The sequence below is a fragment of the Halichoeres trimaculatus genome, unplaced genomic scaffold (assembly GCF_033239565.1).
Source record: "Halichoeres trimaculatus isolate MK-OKI-2021-1 unplaced genomic scaffold, fHalTri1.1 fHalTri1_scaffold_7, whole genome shotgun sequence".
Lineage (NCBI taxonomy): Eukaryota > Metazoa > Chordata > Actinopteri > Labriformes > Labridae > Halichoeres > Halichoeres trimaculatus.
Window position 1 is genome coordinate 25,804,698 of NW_027437185.1, and position 21,604 is coordinate 25,826,301.

The 21,604-nt window shown below is 38.5% G+C and overlaps 1 protein-coding gene across 1 annotated transcript; it reads left to right on the forward strand.

Annotated features, from left to right (window-relative positions):
* Positions 1 to 1,049: 1,049 nt before the first annotated feature.
* On the forward strand, positions 1,050 to 15,597 carry egf (epidermal growth factor). The gene is made up of 23 exons (XM_074673659.1): positions 1,050 to 1,176; positions 3,759 to 3,958; positions 4,082 to 4,263; positions 4,668 to 4,895; positions 4,987 to 5,189; positions 5,276 to 5,389; positions 5,687 to 5,809; positions 7,596 to 7,718; positions 8,307 to 8,432; positions 8,608 to 8,744; positions 9,034 to 9,182; positions 9,332 to 9,436; positions 9,580 to 9,803; positions 10,095 to 10,262; positions 10,408 to 10,557; positions 10,639 to 10,755; positions 10,853 to 10,969; positions 11,739 to 11,861; positions 12,067 to 12,238; positions 13,730 to 13,894; positions 14,913 to 15,015; positions 15,156 to 15,252; positions 15,383 to 15,597. The coding sequence occupies exons 1-23, from the start codon at positions 1,050 to 1,052 to the stop codon at positions 15,595 to 15,597; spliced, it is 3,468 nt and encodes a 1,155-aa protein (XP_074529760.1).
* The last annotated feature ends 6,007 nt before the right edge of the window (positions 15,598 to 21,604 follow it).

Below are 21,604 nucleotides of genomic sequence, written 5' to 3' on the forward strand. Positions count from 1 at the left end.
ACATTAGTCTGGAGACAAGGCGACTTTCTCAGCCGTGTAAATCTTCTGCTGCTCCTCTACAAGGTTAATGGTGATGCTGCTGCTGACAATATCCTAGTCATGGAGGGTATGAATAGAGGTTTTGGTTCCTCGGGTCTGTGAGTTGTTCTCCGGGGTAGAATAGGAGGGCAAATAAATTAGGAATAATTTGCTCCCTCCTTTTCCATTCTCTGAGAGTTAGTCATTCAACTGTCTCCCCTCTAGAAACCAGACAAACTTCAACAGGACACTGACTGACTAACTGACATCTCATTTGCACGTAACAGAGTGTCTACTGTTTGAGTGTTGTGGGTAAATTATATTTGTACTGTAAAGTTTTGAATCATAAATAGTTTTATAAGGGATTTTTTTTCCAACAGTGGATAAATGGATTCATATTACAGAGTTTCTGTCATACAGCCTTGTATAAAACTCACATATCTCTAGATCTCACCATCTCTTTTCTAGACACTTTGTCTTAAAAGGACACATCCATCCCCATTCTGAAAGGACATAGGTCAGGGGGTGGAGTGAGGGTGAGATGTTGTTGTTATGTCGGACCTTTCTTTAGTCCAGCCTCATTTCTTACATTTTCCACATTCTGCTTCAAACACTGACTGCAGCTTGAAGAAGATCTTGCTCCAGTGCTGGACTAGCATGTGCAAAATTTACCACGGGGGTGTCAGGAATTTCAATCTTTGCTTCCAAAACAGACTGGCAGCCTAGGGGCCAAAGCAAGGAGTGAGGAGGGTCCCACACACGGCTTTTTGCTCCTTTAGGGTTGGCAGTATCGCCTCCTTCTTTTCAAGTGCCGCATCTTTCCATTGGGGTACAGCTCTTTTGAGGGTGATATCTTTGGGTATGTAGAGCTTTGCTCCTTGGGTTGAAGTTATCAACAAAGATGCCAGCTGACTATAAGCAAATGTTGCTCAGATTTGAAGAATTATCATGTGCCAGTGCTAATGTTAGAGGGAATGCCTGAGAAGAAGTGAACAAGTGCAGCTCCCAAGGTAGGGACGGCTCCCGGGATTATGTTGGCTGCAACGATCACAGCAGCTCTGATCTGTTTTGTGGTGCAAAGCTCCGGAGCCTTGGCCCTTGGTGCAGCATGTTGGGATGAACGTCTGTCTCGAACGGGGAGAAACAGCAGCTGTGTGGGTGAGTTTGTTTGACGCCTCTCCTGTCACTTGATTACAGCAGTCATACTGGATTACTGTGGAATACTGAGTAAGCTTCTACTAAGAAGTCTATTAATTGTGAAATGCTGCCTAAAAAAGTATAGCAAGAGCATTATATTATTCTTAAAGTGCCACCTGAGCCGTGACTATTTTATACCCTCAACAGTTTATAAAGAGTGCTCCATAAATAATTTCTCAATACTCTATAATGAATCAAAGCAGAAAATTTTTATTTTGCATTTCTAGCTATATCTTTAAATTTAAACAATAGATTTCTCATGTAGTGGGGGAAAAAAAAATTCATTGTTTTGTAGCTGCAAGATGTACCTATCTGTAGTTGAGGTTTATAATAACACCCTTTCTGATACGCAGTCTGAATACCTGTATTTTAACAACTATGCAATTAAAGAATGGTGGGTTTAAAAAAAAAAAAAAAACATTAAATGCATTAAGAAGAAAATTTCTGAAACAAAATGTACCTCATCTTAATCCCAGAAGAGAAACAGAAACAGATATACACCATAAATAGGTGCTGTGGCCTTTTCTTGAGTGGGTGCATCTCAGGATAAACCAAAGTTTCTCACTGGATGCCATCACACTCACAGCTAATGGATGGTGATAACTGATGGTGAATGGTCACCTTTTAATGATGCTTTTATCAAGCTAGGTAAATTCAAATCAGCAAAATGGACTTAAAAATGACTGTCTATGATAATTTTTATGAAACTGTACTTCATATTAATGGATGGATTCTAGTTACTATTCTGTGTCCTCAAAAGAAAGATCAAAAGGTCATAATCATCCAGTGTCTTTATCTTTAGGTTAGTCTATTTTGATTCTCACTTCAAAAGAAGAGATCTGTTTAAAATCAGGCTCTGAAGCCAGGTACCTTGTTTGAAGAAAAAAGCATCCAATCAGCCTGAAACAGCACATACCCTGGATTTACCTACAAAGTTAGTGGCAAGTATAAGATATTAAAACACAGTTTGGCAAATTACGAAAGTTCACTCAAGACTTTTCAGATTGCACTAGACAAATGGTTTTGGTCACATCATAGGTCTACAATGAGAAATGAGATGTACTTTAAACTGTTTAAAATAGAGAATACTCTACCTATGTAATAACAAAAAAAAGAAAAAAATGCTGTATCCTGAGGACTATAATTAGAGTTAAAAAGTATATATTTAATATCTTTGTTTATATTTTAAATTAAAGTCCTCCACTTTGAGCAGTTATAGTGCTGTACCCATACTCTCAATACCTTATTTGCTTGGTATGCGTAATGTAAATCGCCCACAACTGAATGTATTTAGTTTTTAGATGGTTAGATGAGCAACATTATTTTGTAAACTGACTTCATAAACTAGCTCAGCATTGAAAATACCCAATCAAACTCCGCAGATAAATTTGACCACAAAGGGAAATGTAAAATGAGCTTCCTTTATAGTTACCGTATTGTGCTTAGGGCCACCGTTTGCATGGTATTTTGAGACTACTCAAATGTTGGTTTGAAAATACTTATTTGCCAAAAAAAATTCAACAACTAGGTCAAGGAACATGTTGACCACCATATGAACTTGCCAATTAATGATTCATAAGGTTGCCTCCTAGCAACTGAGCAACACTGGCAATCCAGGGGACATATATGTCATTATGTTGTTTGTTAGGAGCAGCTCATTGTTGTCTTCATTCCACAGCGTTAAGAGAAGTATCCATGGCTGCACATGATTTTCTGATTACCATGATAGACCAGGGCATCTTCCATCAATAGTAATCCAGACAGCACAGATTTTTTTTCGCCTCACAGCCTTGGATTGACATAGTTTAATGGGCTCAAGAGCTAACGGTATTATTAGTGATGTATTCAGTATGATACAGCAATTTCATTTTCAAATGTGGAAATGCTGCCACATTTTTTGCACCTAGTGCCCATTACAACCTAATGATTTTGACAATAGCAGGGATCTAAGAAAGGGAAGAACACCAATCATTTCAGCTGCCATTTATCATCCTTTAGAAAAGTCAGAGTTCAAGGTGGGGTGGGAGCAGTTTATTGCCAAGGAAACATGTTTTATCCACAAGCAGCAAAGTTGCCCTTGAAATTCATCCCATTCCAGCTATAATTGGACTTTTGATTTGACAAATCTAACAACTTTAACATGACAAAAAGATTGACAGAAAAGGCATTTATCAAGATATCAACCCCTGACACAGCAACTTCATATGTCTGGGATTTACGAAGATTAAGCAGCAAACAAGACCATGGTAGCATAGCCTGTTGTAACATAAAAAATGTTGTTTGGTACATAATTTACCAGATGATCAATCAAGAAATTAATCAGCAGATTAGCTGATTAAAGCATTAAGTGCTTGTAGTCTCTCTAAAACTGAACAATGTATAATTTTAAAAACAAATACAAAGGAAGTGTTTGGGACTGAGGTACCACTGTTATCTACAAATGTTAAGGGTTTGGAACATCCAGTGCTGTTTGTGCTTTGGTGTCTTGAGCTATTGCTTTTCATACCATTCATGTAAGATCTGTTATGTTTTATCCTGATTAGCTTCACAGCCCTTCTTGATATTTGGCCATGGTAAAGCCATTCACCGAATGGACCTTGATGGGAAAAACCAAAGGCGACTGGTTGCTGGGGTCAGTAGTTCTATCCTACTTGACTTTCATTTCAGAGAGGGGAGCGTGTACTGGGCTGACCAAAACACAGGAGTCATCTACAAAGCATCAGTGAGACGAGCACACAGACAGGTGATTATGTAACTATTTTGAATTTACTCAGCTGAACCAAATATTTTCAGTCAAAAGGTGTCAATTTGAACTCAACAAGAACACATTTCTCTGGTTTCAACTTGTTTTTTTCTTTTTCATCAGAAACTTTACTCATCTGACAGAAACATCTCAGGCCTAGCAGTGGACTGGGTTTGGAACAGTGTTTACTGGACCAGTGGAGAAAAGGGAAAAATCAAGAGAATGGATTTAAATGGAAAAAATGAAAAGACTCTTTTAAGACATTTGACACAGCCGAGTTCAATCACTATCGACCCAAACAGCAGGTAAGCTTGTCTTTTTTTCTTACATCACAATAACATGAAGCTGAACAAGTGACTGCTTCACACAGTCCATAAACTCTAAAAGCCCTCGATGTTTCGTCTGGCATAGAGGTGCAAAATGCCAAACATTCACAAACCAACTACTTTTTCAACAAAGACACAGTTACTCTTATCAAGTCGTACACTGCTGATCATGTTGTAATTTTTTTCCAGCTAATTCAGAACTAGAAACCCATAAGAGAATAATTATATAAGAACACTATTTCAACTTTTTTCTATTTCCAAAATTTGCTCGCACTAATATATGCCAAACAAACAAAAGTGCACACTACTTTGAAAGCATTATGGATACACTAGAGAATTCTCCATAGCAGCGGGCCTTCAGTTTTGAAAAAAATGTGTTTCAGGTTTCTCTTTTGGCTATCTGGTGGAATTACTCCAAGTGTCCAGAGATCTGATCTGACAGGGCAGAGGAAAACAATGCTTATCAAAATAAGAGAACAACTCAAAGCCCTAACAATTGACCACAAAGACAGAAGACTGTTCTGGGTTCAGTTTGGTCTGCAAGGAGAAAGTGCCATCGTCTCTTGTGATTACAATGGAAACGTTCTGCACATCATGGATAAGCCACTCAGGTAAGCCTCTTTTTTCCACTTTTGAAGCATAATGTATGACTTTCTTTAAAGAAAACTGGGATAAATCTTGATGTTTTTCTCCTTTGGTCAGGTCTGGGGCCTTTGGGATGTCTATTTTCCTGGAGCACTTATACTACACTGATGCCACATCTCGGGTTATAAAACGAGTAAACAAGAACTCTGGAGGACAGTCACTGAGTGTAAACATTAAATCAATGGCAAAACCACCAGTTGACATCAAGGTGGTACATCACCTCAACCAGCCAATGATGGACTACCAGTCAACATTTCCAGGTTACATTTAAAATTTTAGATTTCATAAATACTGTGTACAGATTTCACAATGTTTTAGTAATGCTTCTTTCAATCATTTCAAACAGGTTGTAATGAACAGAGTGGAAACTGCGTGAATGTGTGTTCCCGTCTGGCCAAGGAAGGAACCTGTGAGTGTGATAAAGGCTTTGCTCTTAGTAAGCAGGGGACCCACTGTGAAGGTCAGTCCTGGTGTCATTCAATCAATTAATAGTGAATGTATAAACTTTTAAGAATAATTATTAATACATTCTTTTTATGTATTTTTTTAAATTCTTTTTTTAATTTTATTTTATTTTATTTATTTATTTTAATTTATTTATTTTAATTTATTTACCTATTTATTTATTTATTTTATTTTATTCTATTTATTTTTATCTATTTATTTATTTATTTATTTTGGGGGGGTAAACGTGTGTTTGTAGACATGGGTAAACAGTTTACATCCATGTGGGTGTGCATGTGTGTGTAAACCACAGATGTGAATGAATGTGCCCACTGGAACCATGGCTGCTCGCTTGGCTGTGAAAACATCCCAGGCTCCTACTTCTGTACCTGCCCTAAAGGATATGCTCTCTTATCAGACAGGAAGACGTGTCAAGGTATGTCCAAAAAATGATTTATGATTGTTACCTTGTTTGGCAAAATTAATTCAAAATCGTATAACATCCTAATTTCTAGGGGGAGAAGCTCCTCCTTAAATTAGCAACACACAAACAGATAACTCTACTACTAAAGCATTTTGCTCCAAGTTGCACTCAATCTTTTTAAGTGAAATAAGAAAAGCAGCAACACTTGCACTTTGTTTTGGCCAAGAGAATAAATGCGGCACTGGTCTCACATTAGGTCCTCTTTCTTTTTGGGGTTTTGAAAAGTGGCATTTGTCCTCTAGACACTACTTTGACCCCACAGGACCAATAAAATGGCTGGGTCATTGGCTAGACACACTAGACCAGACTTATGTGAGCTGCCAGTTGTGTGTTAGGTTGCTTGGGTTAGAACACTGACACTTTGTCACCAAAGGTCTAGTCAAGCAGGGACTAAGGGGCTGAGGTGAAGTGAAGCAGGAATGTTAGATTAAAGGAAGTAAAGGTTCATTTTGACTTTTTACTTTTCAGCTCAAACAATTCAGACAATATTTTGCTGGCTGTGCAAAATAAAAGGCATGCCGAAGCTAATGCACCTGTTTATATCAAGGTGGTACATCACCTCAACCAGCCAATGACAGACTCCCAGTCAACATTTTCAGGTTTTTCCAGGTGTCTTTTAAAAAGGTCCACAAGAAAACCATTCTAAGACAAAGAAGGGATGGATTCCAGATTTCTCTAAATCTGGTATTCCATATAGCTTTTCAACCTCAGATTGAGTCTGGTCATCCCTCTTTGCAATAATGAACCTCTGTCGTCTACCAGCAGAACAATATATTCTTTATAGATAACACATACCTCAGACAATCTAATACTATGGCACCAACGTATAGTTTGCCTTCCTGAGAAAGTGCAAAGAAATCATTATCTAAAACAAACCACTGAAGCTAGTTATGTGTCAAGCACTGACTAAGAACAATTTTAAGACACTGGACCCTATCTTACCTCTTCTATTCTAATCTCACAGCCAAGAGAACAGGAATGGCTCACACACAATGAGATTAGATGATGAGGTGACATTTGCAATAGGGAACATATCTGGTCAGCAGCTTTGTCTGTCTAAGCTGTTTAACAGACAACCTTTGCCAAGGTCCAGAAGAGAACAAACATGCAACCAAGCGGCAGGCTGGACAATAAAAAAAAACAACAACATTGGAAGAAGAGGGAAAGAGTGCTTCCTTCTGTTTTTAAAAACGATTCTTTTAACCTGTTTATTTGTTCATACTCTTAAATTTCTTTCATAATCTATTTTTAGTTAGTACTGAAAGAACAATATGCAGATGTTTTGCCAAATTTGCAGATTTTAAAGACAGAAGATAAGAAATGCAAACAGCTGACATCTACCACTATGGGGGAGTTAACAAAGCAGCTGGTTGTTTAACTATTTCACATCAGATTCATACTTGTATGGCCTGGCTCTGTATGACTGGCACAAACTCACAGGTTTCAGAGTTACCACCCACCTGCGAGCTAACATTACATCACTCTCACTGTCTGGGCTCCGACTGCATTGTCATCACACTTTCACCTATTTTGATGGAGTTAGGGCTGCCTTCTGGAGATTTAAGCGGCACGCAAGGTTAAGAAGCTTGTTGTCCAGCTGGCTTTGTTACAATCTGCTGCCTGCTGGGTACTAAATATATCCCAGGGAAATCTAAACATGTAACAGTCCTTAATCATCAATCATTGAGAAACCCTTTAGTGTTTGAAACATAAAAATCTGTTTTTGTCCAACAATAAGAGATCACACCGTGTGGAAACAACATCACCAAGTGTGGCCATGGGTGCTTGATGACAGATGAGGGTGCTGTCTGTGTGTGTCCTGAGGGATCTATACTACAGGAGGATGGACAAGCCTGTACAGGTGTGTATGGCTATGTTACAGCTCATTAGTCATTCTCAAAGTGAAATCTATGAAATACACTGTTTTTTCATCATTATAATGGAGGGAAAAAAAATTGTCTTTAAAAGAAATTTGAAATTTACAGACTATTAAAAATAGGAATGAGGACCAAAAACAGGTCTTGCACTAGCTTGAGGTGTTAATTATTTCTGTTCAGGGTGGGCCCACTTTCTGGTGAAGCTGTTATCAGGCTCTACCATGCTGTCCCTGCTAAGAATACTGAGCTATGAGGAAGATAGCAGAAGGTTATATGAGGGATAAATAAGGACGCCATTGAGGAACACAAAGGCTTTTTGTCTTTGATGTTAGGATATAAAACCTGAATTCAAACCTTGGAAGATCCATAGTGGGATTGAGAGGTCCTTTTCAGTTAAACATGTATTCAGTTGCATTAAAGAGGAAGGGGTGTCAAGACAGGAAGAAAATACCCTTGTCTCAGATATTTTGCCAGTCACAGCAGTGCACTAGAGTAATCAGGGACCGAAATGTAAGAAAACCTAAAAATCAGAGTCTGAATAACTATTTGTAATGGACTTTCGGCTGTTTCAGGCTGCTCTTCTGCAGACAATGGGGGCTGCAGTCAGACCTGTACTCCTGTCACCCCTAGCAGGTGGCAGTGTGGCTGTCTGCCCGGCTACCAGCTCCACCAAGATGGCAAACTATGCATTGCTGTTGGTGAGTCGTACAATCACAGTCATCTGTTGCATATTAGCCCACGTATGAAAGGACTTTCAATCTATTCACAAAGACATTCTGTGCTATAAATATGGTACAACAAGGTTTGAGGTGTGTGAGTTTGTATCTGTTACAGCCCATCTGATCCAAAAATAACACATTTTTTCTTTCCCAGGACCACCACCTTATCTACTAGTTGCTAATCTAGTGGATGTAAGACAAATTCACCCTGATGGCTCTGGGGATCACAGCCTAGTAGAGGAGCCTAGAGGAACAATAATAGCTTTGGACTACGACCCAGTTTTAAAGAAAGTAAGATTAAAATGTGCTGCATTTTTATAGTAATGATGTTCAATACGGTACCTTAGCTTTATGAGTCTTTCAGAGTAAAGGTTTCATTTGAACATGATTCAGATTTTTAGAAGACAGCTGGCGACATCTAGTGGACAGAAAATAGTTTAAGAGACTTTGAGTTCACCAAAAAATAACACTATCTTTAACTTTTTTTGACAGCTGTAATATGTAACTTCATTCTTCTTTTCTGCTCCTGTGAAATTAATTCACCTTTTCTAATAGGTATTTGTTTGTATGTGTTTTGAAGGCGTTCTTTGCAAGCACACGGCAGAAGACAATAGAAAGTGTTGATTTAAATGGTGGGTCAAGAGACATTCTTGTGTCCAATGGTTTGGACTCTCCAGAAGGACTGGCTATTGACTGGGTCCACCGCAGGATGTACTGGACCGATAAAGGGTGAGCAGTGTTTGCAGGGTGTGAATATCAAGGTGCCTTCTCTCTCTCATGTGATCGTTTGTGTAGCTGGCACACGTGTGTCAATGAAGTCCACTGAGTTGAGTTGAATGTTGGTTTCTACTTCACTTGTGCATATTTTTATCCTCCAGCCAGTCCACTGTTGACTGCAGCAGCTTAGCTGGACTTAACAAGGAAACTCTTGTCAGCAAAGGGCTCGAGGAACCAAGAGGAATTGCAGTTCATCCTTTGGCAAAGTGAGTGAGGCCGCAGTATGCCACATCTTTTTCTAAGTGTGTTTAGTGTCTCTAAGGTAGTAGGCTTTCTTTGAATGTGTGAGTGATTCAAGTGTTTGCATGATGACTTAAAGCTTAACTTATGCTCTTTTGAACTCTTTGAGGAAGCTGTTCTGGACTGATATGGGGGCCCATGCTGTGGTGGAAAGTGCCTCATTGGATGGAACAGATCGTGTTGTCATTGCTAGCACCAACCTCGTGTCACCAAGTGGCCTGACCATTGATTTCACTGATGATCGTCTGCTCTGGTGCGACCAGAAGAGGGGTGTGGTGGAAACTGCTGCTCTGGATGGTTCAGATCGGCGGGTGCTGCTAGAGAAGCAAGTAGGTGAGGCTTTTGTGACACATGCATGCACAGGTTTAAAGATTTGAAGTTAGGTAGTATAGTCAAACGCACCTTTTCTTCTTCTTTTCTTTCTAAAATTGATTGTCTTTTGTTTTAAATGTCTGTCTTCACAAATACTATTTAAATTACATGGCCAATGCTACAAAAAAATAAATAAATAACATTCAAACATGTTTTAGTCACACATTTCACAGAAGCTCTCACCCTAATGCTCTATCTCTGGTCTTTTTCCCTGTGGTCCCTTGGGATTCTTCCTTCCTCTGATTGATCCAGGTCGACCTTTTGACCTTGCAGTATTTGAGGACAGGTTGTGGATATCTGATTGGGAGCACCGGGAGCTGAGAAGCATCCATAAGCGAACTGGGAAAGAGCTGCAAAGAATCAAGGGCAACATGGTGCAACCAGCGTCCATTGTAATGGTGCATCCTCTCGCTAAACCAGGTACAGACAGACAGACAGACAGATAGACATCGTTTTTGAGATTTGCTTCTTAGAAACTGAGAAGAAGGGAACAGGTTTCATGATCTAACAATACCAAAAGTTGGTTACTGCACTAAAAACTGTCATTATAAATCCTCGTCTCAAGGTGCTGATGTTTGCCTCCACCTGAACGGAGGTTGTGCCCAAGTGTGTGAAAGCAAACTGGGAGTGGCTCACTGCTCCTGCCTGCCACACTCCATCCTATCAGATGATGGAAAGAGCTGCACACCTGCTGATGTTGCCAATAAAACAACAGGTCATTTATTTAATATCTTTGGCAAAAAAGTATGAGGGCTTAATGAAGGCACTGATTTTCAGTTTTGAATGTATGATATAGATTCTGGTGATGATGATTCCACTGACCAAAGTAAAACACTCAACGATGAGAGCATCACACCTGGACTGTCTGATGTAAGCAGTGGGCCAACTCTCTATACAGACAAAATGGTGTCAGGTAAGGGTGCACCTTTAAATTTAAGTACACCACATCTCCCAGTTCAGGATCTCCCGCTTTGACTAAATGTCATGTTTCATGTTCCTTTCACCGTCAGACCAGAATGAGTGCTACTCGCTCCGCTGTGATGTTCACGCACAGTGTCTACTGATTGCCGGCAGCCCGACGTGTAGGTGTCTGGAAGGTTTTACAGGTGATGGACAGTTATGTGAAGGTGAGTCATTTAATCTGTTTTTGTGCCCTAAATGAAACGAGGAAAATTCTCCTGGAGAAAGCTTGGGGATTACATTTGATGCAGACACACTTTTCATCTCATGAGCTGTAGCAGAGCTTTGACTTCCACATTTTGGCAACAGTAACAGCACTGAGAAGGATGTGGATTTAAAAGTTAACTATAAAATCCTTTAACAGGGGTAGAGCTGCCCTGGAAGCAAAGATTATCAGTGTTAAAAATAAGCAGTTTGACAAAGAAAGGAAAATGTCTTAAGGATGAGGCTTACATTGCATGAACTTAAATTAAACTGAAGTTTATGTCTTGTTTTTTGTATAAAAAAAAGGTCTCATTAAGCTAAATATGACACATTCCCCTGAACAGTACAGAAAATGTCTAATTTCGAAGTATTAAAAGACAAAAATACATGAATGGTTGGAGAAGAGTCAAAGAAAATCTGCTAATGGCCAAAGAGGATATTTTTCTTTTGGCTAGACACTTAAAGTTTTCTTTCCCTATTAGCAGATTTTTTTATTCTTTATAAGCAAATCAGACATCATTTTTGCTCTTTTGCGTATATAAATAAGACATTTTAAGAACACGTCAAGTGAATGTGGCTCATATTAAGTCTAATCAGACATTTTTTTCTAAAAATAAGAAAAAAAAAACTTGCTTGGATTTCACAATTAGCAGTTTAAAATTTGTTTTTCTGATTCTATTTTCAACTGTTTTTTTTCAACTGTGAAACGCATATTTGTTCCCTTTCTTTCAGACATTGATGAGTGTAAACAGGGAACACACACCTGTGGAAAAAATGCAGAATGCCAAAATAACCTTGGAAAGTATCTGTGCAAGTGTCAGTCTGGATACCACAGCCATGGGAAAACATGTCAAGGTGTGCCTTGATCTTTTACCACCTGTACAGTTAGACTGTTGAACTAAGATAGATTCAACACTAAATACACAAGTTATTACATGAAACTCCACCTTATTTATCTTCCACTATCATTAACTGTGGCGCAGGGGACTAAAAGGAATTTGTAAATCATTCTGCTTTAATGTCTTTCTTAATTTAACATTGCATTCTTTGTTCCCTAAAGCGTTGGAGCCCACGTCCCAGTGGGTGACGACTGGGAGCCCTGCTGATGTTACCACAACCAAGCACCACAGTAACAGTAACTCAGTGGAGAGTTGCCCCTCCACCCATGAGTCTTACTGCTTGTACCAGGGTGTCTGCTTCTACTTCCCTGAGATGGAGTCCTACGCTTGCAAGTAAATACACCTCCACTGGTCATTTCATCAAGTTTGTAGTTTTTCACATTTTAAAGGGATAGTTCAGGTTTTTTTTTAAGTGAGGTTGTATGAGCTCTATGTGACCACTAAGGACATTAGATACAGTAGAAAGTTGTCTCCTCTCCCTCAGTAAGACACAGACTGTGATCGCTGGTGATGAGGAAATAGGAGCTAACAGGAAAAAAAAAACGTACCAGATTCAAAGGCTATTTTCTCTGCCTACAAGAACTAAAATCAAAAAGTAATACCACAGTTTAAGAGTACGCTACATAAAATATTTTTTAAGTGTATTTAGTCTTCGAAAATATAAACATTTATCCGGACCTAACTAACTGGTGTCCGTGGATGTTTCCTCCGTATTCCTTTCAGTCGCCATCTGTAGCAGCTCTTCTTCTGTGTACTCCAGTTCATACAGGTATCCTTTTGGTTCCAAAGTGAATGGAACTTCATCGTCGCTGTCATAGTCACTCATTTTGAATTTCCTATGCTGCCTTACAATCCTTAGAGTACAAACAAAAGAATTACGATACTTGATCAAACTTACATGAGGCTACAACCGGCGCCTGAAGCATAGCTTGTTTACTTTCCTTACAGCTGAAAGGAGGAGGGGGGACGGAGCGCACTATCTTTGCGCGGAAGGATACATGACCAGTTAGTTAGGTCCGGATAAATGTTAATATTTCCGAAGACTTAATGCACTTAAAAATTATTATTTGTAGCATACTCTTAAACTGTGGTATTACTTTTTGATTTTAGTTCTTGTAGGCAGAGAAAATAGCCTTTGAATTTGGTACGGTATTTCCCTGTTAGTGCCTATTTCCTCATCACCAGAGATTACAGTCTGTGTCTTACTGAGGGAGAGGAGACACCTTTCTACTGTATCTAATGTCCTTAGTGGTCACATAGAGCTCATACAACCCCACTTCAAAAAAACTGAACTATCCCTTTAAGTCTTCAGCTGCTCTAGATGTTTCTAAGAATGTTTGAGGTCATTTCCTGAGCCTCACACAATGTGGGCTTGTATCTTCTTATCTAACAAGATTTTTACTACAGCAGTCTTGGCAGTAGGTGTCACTATTGTCACATGATTGAAATTACTTTCTCATGACAAAGTTGTGAATGGCCTTCAAAATCTTACGTTTAACATCTATAGACAAAAAAATAACAGATATAAATACATGGTTATAAGCAGTTAAACAGTTTTGCCATTTAGTCACTGAAATGTAAACCCCTTAATTATGAAATTAGGCTAAAAAAATCATTCTTTCTGGACTGGATGGTTGAGTAAATGAATGACTGAATGGATGGACTGATGGATGGTGGAGCAGTGCTATCCATAGCCAAGATGTAATCTAGCACCAGGTATAGGAGTAAATAGGTTAATAGCCAACTATAAAAAAAGACTGCCATACCTGAACATAAAATATCTGCTTTAACCAAATGAAATGTAACCTTGTTTGATCCTTGCAGCTGTGTATCAGGTTATATGGGAGAGCGCTGTCAGTTCAGCGACCTGGAGTGGTGGGAGCTCCAGCAGGCCGAGGAAGAAAAGAGAAGAAACGTGGTCATTGCAGCGTGCATGGTGGTACTGGTGTCCCTGCTCTCCATTGCTGCCTGTGTCACCTACTGCTTCGGGTGAGAGGGAGAGGGGAGAAGGGAAAAGAGATACCAGTTAGGCCCATGTAAGATTGTACAAAAATGTTAACCAACAAAGTGTTTGTTGTGCACAGTTTAAAGGTGGAAGGAGTGAACGAGAAAAAAGCAACAAATGTCAGGGTTTAAGTTTTCAAATTTTGTATTTGAAGAAATGTTAAGGTTAGTTCAGCATATCCACATGTAATTCATGTATTCACGGGTCTTTGCATTGCAATAAGCAAGTATAAGATAAGCTGAGTTACACGGAGTCGTCTGGCAGCTGGAAGCATCATGTACCACGGACCAAAGAGGGGCAGCAATGAATGAGCTGACAGCATTTAGAGGTGTCTATCAAACGCAGAGTGGCATGACCCATGGGTCAGGAAGCAGAGCACATGTGGAACGAATGGCAACAAGAAACCCAGTCAGCTGAGTGAGGGCCATACGTAAACTACAGAGACCCCCCTCCCTCTTATTTCCACCTGAGTTGTCTCTAAAGAGCTGATTTGTTTTATGGTTGTTTCACTGGCTTATAGACAAGGCTCTTTGCATTCTCCACTCTTTTGGTTCTTAAAGCCCCCCCCCTCTACCTCCTACTACAGGAGGTTCCCCTGTGGAAGTGGCACGCTTTCAATTACATGCTTGGTTTAGCTTGTTCTACAGCAATTACACATAAAAATAGGTCATTTCTCAGCTACAGAATGGAGCCGCTGAGGTATGACCCTGGTGGAAACGCTACACGGCCGCCAATAGCTCTGCCTCAAATTGCCTTCCGCACTTGACTGCAAGTGCTCTTACGCAGTGTTTGGGTTTGGTGGGTTGGTTTCCATTGAAACAGACACATACACAAGCAGAGTATCATACAGTTTACATAAATATGGTTTGGAAAATGGACATGAATACATATCCATATTAAGGTGGGTTAAAATATCACAAAGTCTGAACATACAGCATCTCTGTGTAAGTGAATTTTATTATGTAATTAGAATTTATGTTTTAAATGCTTTCTATCTTGAAGAGCGAGAAGATTTTTCCACAAACAGCCCTCTGAGGATAATGTGAGCGAGACCAGCGTGACAGATGAGAGCATGTCAGAGAGCACCAGCACCAGTGTGCCTCGGGTGAGACCATCATCATCGAGCTCTGAATATTATCCTGATGCAAAGACAGTCCCTGTATGGCTTAGAGATTATTGCAGAGTAGTTAAAGTAGAGTTCTGATGCTGATAAAAGTCCTAATGCCCTCCTGAATCAATCTGCAGTTCTACATGGTGGTGGAGAACAAAGTGGAGGGAATGTTCCCCCCTCCCATGGGCTGTCCAAGAAGAGCTGTCTGCCCGTCCTGCTCTTCAGAAACTGGTATTTCAATCCTCTTTCAGCACTGCATTCACCTCTGCAGACAGTCTTGGTGTCTTTTTTTCTTTGAAATGCGCTTCAACAAATTATTATTCCAATTGTCACATTATGTTTTTTTTTCCTTTTTTACCAGCTGACAACGCTTTGAATGAAGAGACAGGAACTTTGTCAAAACACAACGGAGGATACGAGTGTTCAATGGTGTCAGCTGCAGCCATGGAGACTGCAAAACCCACTGTCCATCACTCATGTCCATCATTTTCAAGTTCTTATTCCTGTACAACGTTCAAGCCACTGGTGCTTTCAGAAAGTGTCAGCCTTGAACCCCCTGAGCCTCCTGCTTCCTAGTTTTTATCAGACAGAGACAAACACAGTTAAGGTGACATCTAGTCAAGTCAAGTCAAAGTTTATTTATTGAGCACCTTTAAAAACAACCTCGGTTGACCAAAGTGCTTTACAGGGGTACAAAACAATCTCTCATACACTTTATATTAAGGAGCCAAACATTAAATATGCATAAAAACAGAAATAAAATAAGATAAGGATAAAAACAATAAAAGTAGAGTAAAAGATAGGAAAGGGAATAAAATGTAAGGGATAAAAGATACAAAGATAAAAAGATAAAAAGAGATTAAAAAAAACCAAGATTACTCATTTAGTTGGGATTGAACGCCAAAGAATAGAGATGGGTTTTCAGTAGTGTTTTAAAGTGCTCAGTTGACTATGCAGCTCTAACATGGATAGGTAGGCAGTTCAACAGCTTTGGTGCCGCTACCGCAAATGCTCTATCCCCCCGGGTGGAGAGCCGTGTTCGAGGTACTGCCAGGAGCAACTGGTTTGATGACCTAAGCGCCCTGGTAGTCATATGAGGCTTTAAGTGTTAAATAAGAGATTGAAACCACAAAGTAAGACCTTACAAAGAAAACTAAAGACAGGGGAGCTGATAAAGTTTTCAACTATACACATTTGGTCACAATGTATCTGGTATCTGGCATTAGTCAGCTGAGTTTTGATGTTATAAAAAGTCTTACACTAAGCAGTTTATAAACACAGTTGGTTTGATGACATATTTTCCAGAACTCCAGTGTTTCTATGAACTAATCTTTACCTTATGTTGTAGCCAGTAATTCATACGTACAGTGTGAAATACAAATGTATAGTTTGTCTTTCGTTTTCAAATAGAATATGAAAAAAAATCATGTCGAGTCTGTAAAAAGTAATGTACATAAAAACGAACAAATACAAAACCCAAAATGAATAACGAGCAGAAGGAAGCATTCAAGAATGTAGTGATTTTTGACATCAGATACAGTCGGCATTCACTGAGGGGGGGTTCAGTTGTCATCAGACAATAACAAAAAGTAAATATTTTCCCTGCAGCCAGCGTTAAAAAGGCAATACCACCTTCATTCAGCATTAAGTTCCAAACTAATTTTTATTTCAGCTAAAAAGACAAAGTTTCGCTACTTTCTTTGGGTTATTTGCTCCTCAGAGAAATGTTTTTCTTTCGAAACTGTCAAAACTTAGATTTCCGGAGTTGTTTTTTAGTACTTATTATATTCATATTACTTTGAGATAGGGTCAATAGTGTTGTCAGATTTTTTGTCAAAACTTCTCTGTGCTGTGAAGCGGTCGCTTGCTTCTTTAAATGGCATCTGCACTGTAGAATACGTCTCCCTGCATTTATACTGGAAAATTAGCTACATTGAGGGTCACAGCTGACTTTTCAGATGTTAGAAAAGGTCATTTCACAGTACTTTCATCAATTCAGTACCTGTTTTTATGCATTTAAACTTTATACAAGTGCTTTTCCTTTAAGGATGTTGTATTATACCATCTGCTGTGTTAAATTTGATCCAACTGGTCCTCAATACAACCTTCAAATTCAGTACAAAGCTCTGTAAAACATGCGCTCAGCTCAGGTGTGAGGGAAACTTTACACACATACTGGAAACTGTGATACTGTTAGCAGAATGTATATTTATTTTTATACAAAGATCGAGGAATGTTAGCTTGTTGCATAGCATTGGTAAGGACTGTGCTTTTAGAAATAAGATGAGAGTAAACAAAACAGCTTGCTTATTGACTAAACAGTGATGGGTTGGTTGTATCAGACTGGTTTGTTATTCATTTCTGTCTGGTTTGTCTACAATATAAGTTCGTCCATTGAACAAGCTAAATACAGATCAGAGAGTTAAAGCTTAGACTTGGCCTTCAGCATTTATATTGAAGATGTATTCAGCTATGATCATGTATCATTTTCAGCATCTGTGTACTATAACTGGAACTACAAAGCTGCAAAAAAGAGCTTAATTCTTTTTTAATGAATAAAATTCTATCCAAGAAAAATGCAGTGTTTATAATTCAAACCCATTTAATAATTGCCTGAGGTTGCTGGACAGATGAAAGTTACCATGAGCCACTTTAAACTATTTCTTTTTCTCTGCAAAGCAGCCCTTTTAATGGCTATTATTTTCTGATAATTAAAAGATTATTTTGGCCTATCACAGCTGGATCTGTCTGGTTTCACCCCATCACACTCTGATCACAGCTCTCACTCCTGCTCCATTGATGATGCTTTTCTATCCCCCACCAAATCTAACGCTCTAGTGATGTTGGTACCAATGCTGCCACCCTCCTCCACCACCACCACCACTACCACCACCCCATCTGTCTTTTTCTATTTCTATCTCTCTCTTTTTCTCCTTCTCCCTCTGTCTGTCTGGGACTTGGTCTCAAGGTTGACTGGGAACTGTTAATAGAAGGACCCACACGCTCTTTGTTTCGAGGCAATGGCAGAAAACAAAGCACTTTAACTCAAAAACCATCAGGGGCCACATCGATATTGATTTTCCTGGCAAGACACACTTATCTATATATTGGGCTCCATTAGGGCTAACAGATAGGTTAGGGCACCACTCTAAACAGAAGCACATCAGCCTTCAAGTAAAGATGAAATTGGGCCCAGCGTCAATTTATCTTGTATTACTTCTCAATTGGGGCAACAGGGGGCAATAGAGTCACTGACACTGTAAGTTGCAGGAGCCTTGAGGGGTTTCAGTTTGGTATCATTTTCAAAGGAGAAGCTGGTCTGTGACATTTATTATCAACGACTCCTGTAATAAAACACACAAAAAATAATTATTTGATCTTTCAAGAAGGAGCAATTTATTTAGTCAAATTTTGTACACTTTGAAGTCGACTTTTCTTTTTTTTTTTCATATTCATTACCCATTGCTGAATGAGGAAGTAAAAGCAAATAAAGTTGCAGATATATAAGTTTGTTTTTTTTCCTATGAGGTTTCGTGTGAGCTGGGCACTTCACAGGAAACCCTTGGAACTAAGTCTTTGAAATAGTTTAAACACAACCTTAACCTGAACAGGTGTCATTCCAACAAAATCTATTTTCACAGTTATGGTTTCCTGTTGATCATACGTCCACAATTAAATCTGGAAGATATTCTTTTGTATAACTTGAGAGTTATATGTTTTATTTTCTCTTTTACTTCCCATCCTTCATAATCAGCAATCATTCCTTCAGAGTTTCAGTGTGTAGACATATGAATATCAGATGAAACGCAGTCAGATTCTACATTAAATAATCCCTTGGCATGGTGATCTCCAAGGACAAGAAGCTCCTTTGATACACAATAAATATGATCCTCCAGACCTCTTCTTAAGTAACAAAAACAAAACATTTTTTTCTTTTATGTTAATTTTTTAGGAGACTAAACATAAATTCAAACACATGTGAATGTGACACTACGTCTATCAATTCTATTCTGCGGTATGCCACTATAGCCTACACACTGTATGTTTAAGTAATTTTGAATGGAGAATTTTTCACTTTTTTATACATGATGTTTTAACTGTTAGAACCTCACTCTTAATGTAAAACGTTCAGAAAATAAACATTTCTCTTCATGATTTGATTAAACAATTATCACAGTAAGTCCAAATGACCTAATAGGTCAACAAGGTCACTGAAAAAACAACAAACAAACTCAAGAGATTTAAATTTCACACAAAAAGGAAAAAGCCAGCTGTAGTTTTATTTCCATCAGCTAAAAGTTAAATTTTCAGTTAGCTTCTGATGCTAATGATTTTTAGAAAATCAATGAGTAAGGTCCTCGATTTTTCCATTAATTTGAGAAAAACAGTAGAAACAATCAAAATAAACTTATAAAAAAGTGTTTTTTTTCTGTAGAAATAGGTTATGGGATGTTTAGCAGATAGAAGGGTATTCCAGCATTTTTTTAAGTCAGAAAAAATACACAAGTGACTACAACATTAACATTCTTTCTGTATTACCTCATTTGTAGTTTTCTGCCAGATGGGGCTAGCTTTGCTTTATCGCTCACGCCTCCATCCCTGCCCGAAGGACAGCTGATGAGGGCTAAAGAGGGAATTAGCTACCCACTCAAAGGCTTTGCTCTGATCCTTCAGGTCAGTGTTTGGTCCCACCAGCTCTTGGGCAGAGCAGAGTAACACTAGTTTTGGGGGATTTGGGCAGATTTAAAATCAGAAAAGGAGAGAGTCTAATGCATGTATTGGACATAGAGATATGAGCCAGCATCTATGGCTGCGGCACTAAGGAGGGCATGTCCCAAGACTGGGAGCTCCCAGGGGCATATTTTTTCACTCCTGAGGCACAGTCGCAGAGAATGTTTTAGGCACACTGATTATAAATCCACAAACATGTTTTTCGAAAGGGGGACAGCGGAGCACAGTGGTTATTGTGACTTAAAACACAAAGTCTAACAGAATTAAAATGATTATGACTAATCTCTACTATTTTTGCTGTTATCCTGGAAACAGACAAAATATCTGTAGATTTCTACTGAAGGGTTCAGTTAAAGAGGAACAAGGATAATAAAATGATAATGCCTTTTTTAGTTTTGTATTGAATTGCTGAAAGTAAAAACTGAGGCTGACCTAGTTCTTCCAGCAGATGGCAGTGGTGCACAATAAAATCTATAAATCCAAGGTTGGCTTTGAAAAACAAATATGAACCATAGACTGTATAAAACATATGAACACACCTTTTGTATATCACATTCCATTTCTACAAAATATTTTCTTTAAAGTGCTGTAACACAGCATATACCACACCTTGGAGTTCTTCTTCAGGGGTGAAAAAGAAAAAAACAAAGTAAGTGTAAATCAGATCATATCTAACACTGCAGAAAGACAAAATAAAAGTGAAGCCCTTTTCTGGTTTTTATACTCATTACTCTCTCTAGGGTTTTCTTCTTCTTTTTTTAAAAAAATCTATTTATTTTTCAGTACCATAATATATTTTCCTATATGGTATCCATCCATCCCCACACTAAGGTAAATTAACAGGATAAAAGGTCTTGAGTTACATTTTGGAAGGATATTTAGACAACTTGTGGTGACCCAACCAAAGCTATAGCTTGGTTCAACTAAACCATAGTAGCTTGTTTTAGCTGTAGCTTGGTAGCCTAGATTTCTGACCACGCTAATCTCATTTGCATATTTCCCACATGATATCAAATAGCACAAACTACACACTAATTTTAGCTTTGTTTTGTTGGAATTGAAAATAAGGTACGCATCACAAGACACGGTATAGTAAAGTTCTTTTTTCTTAATGGCTAAACAAGGATATCCTTATGATATTTCGTGATGGGATGTCATAGCTTGATTACTTTTTTGAGATACGTCACGCATTAGCTAATTGTTATCTTTGAAAGGCCTAGCAGATCATTTTACAGCACTTACCAAAAATTTCTTTGAGACAACCGAGATTTCCCACCAGTTCCTTGATTCAACCTCAAGAAATATGTCACCTTGGCAGCAGAATTACCCATAAAACACTTTTAGTTCAACTTTCGAAAACGTGTCCTCTCTTTTTGAAACGTTTGCTAGACGTGACGTGTTTCCCGAGTAACGTGATATCCGGCTACCATGTGATTCGAAATGACTACAAGAGAGTACAGTTTGGTACAATTTGATACAAGTCTTGTGCTTCTTCTTTGTCATTAAGATGCATTAGTAGTGATTAAATGTTTTGTACAGTCTGTGATTAAATGGTGTTTATTTAATTTTATTCCATTACTTATAGGGTTAACACTACACTAAATTTATAATAAAGCATTGTGAACTGTTTGAAGTGTGACCAGCCCATTCACTTCAGGCTATGATGTAAAAAAAAAAATATTATTATTATCATTTTTTATTATTTATTTATTTATTTTTATTTTATTTAAAGGGGTGTTCAAATTATTCTTTTGGGTCCAAGTTCATAACTAGTATATCTGGACAAAGAGTGGGTCCATTTTGAGTGGTTGCAGGGCTTGACATTAACTTTTTTGCTCACCAGCCACTGTGA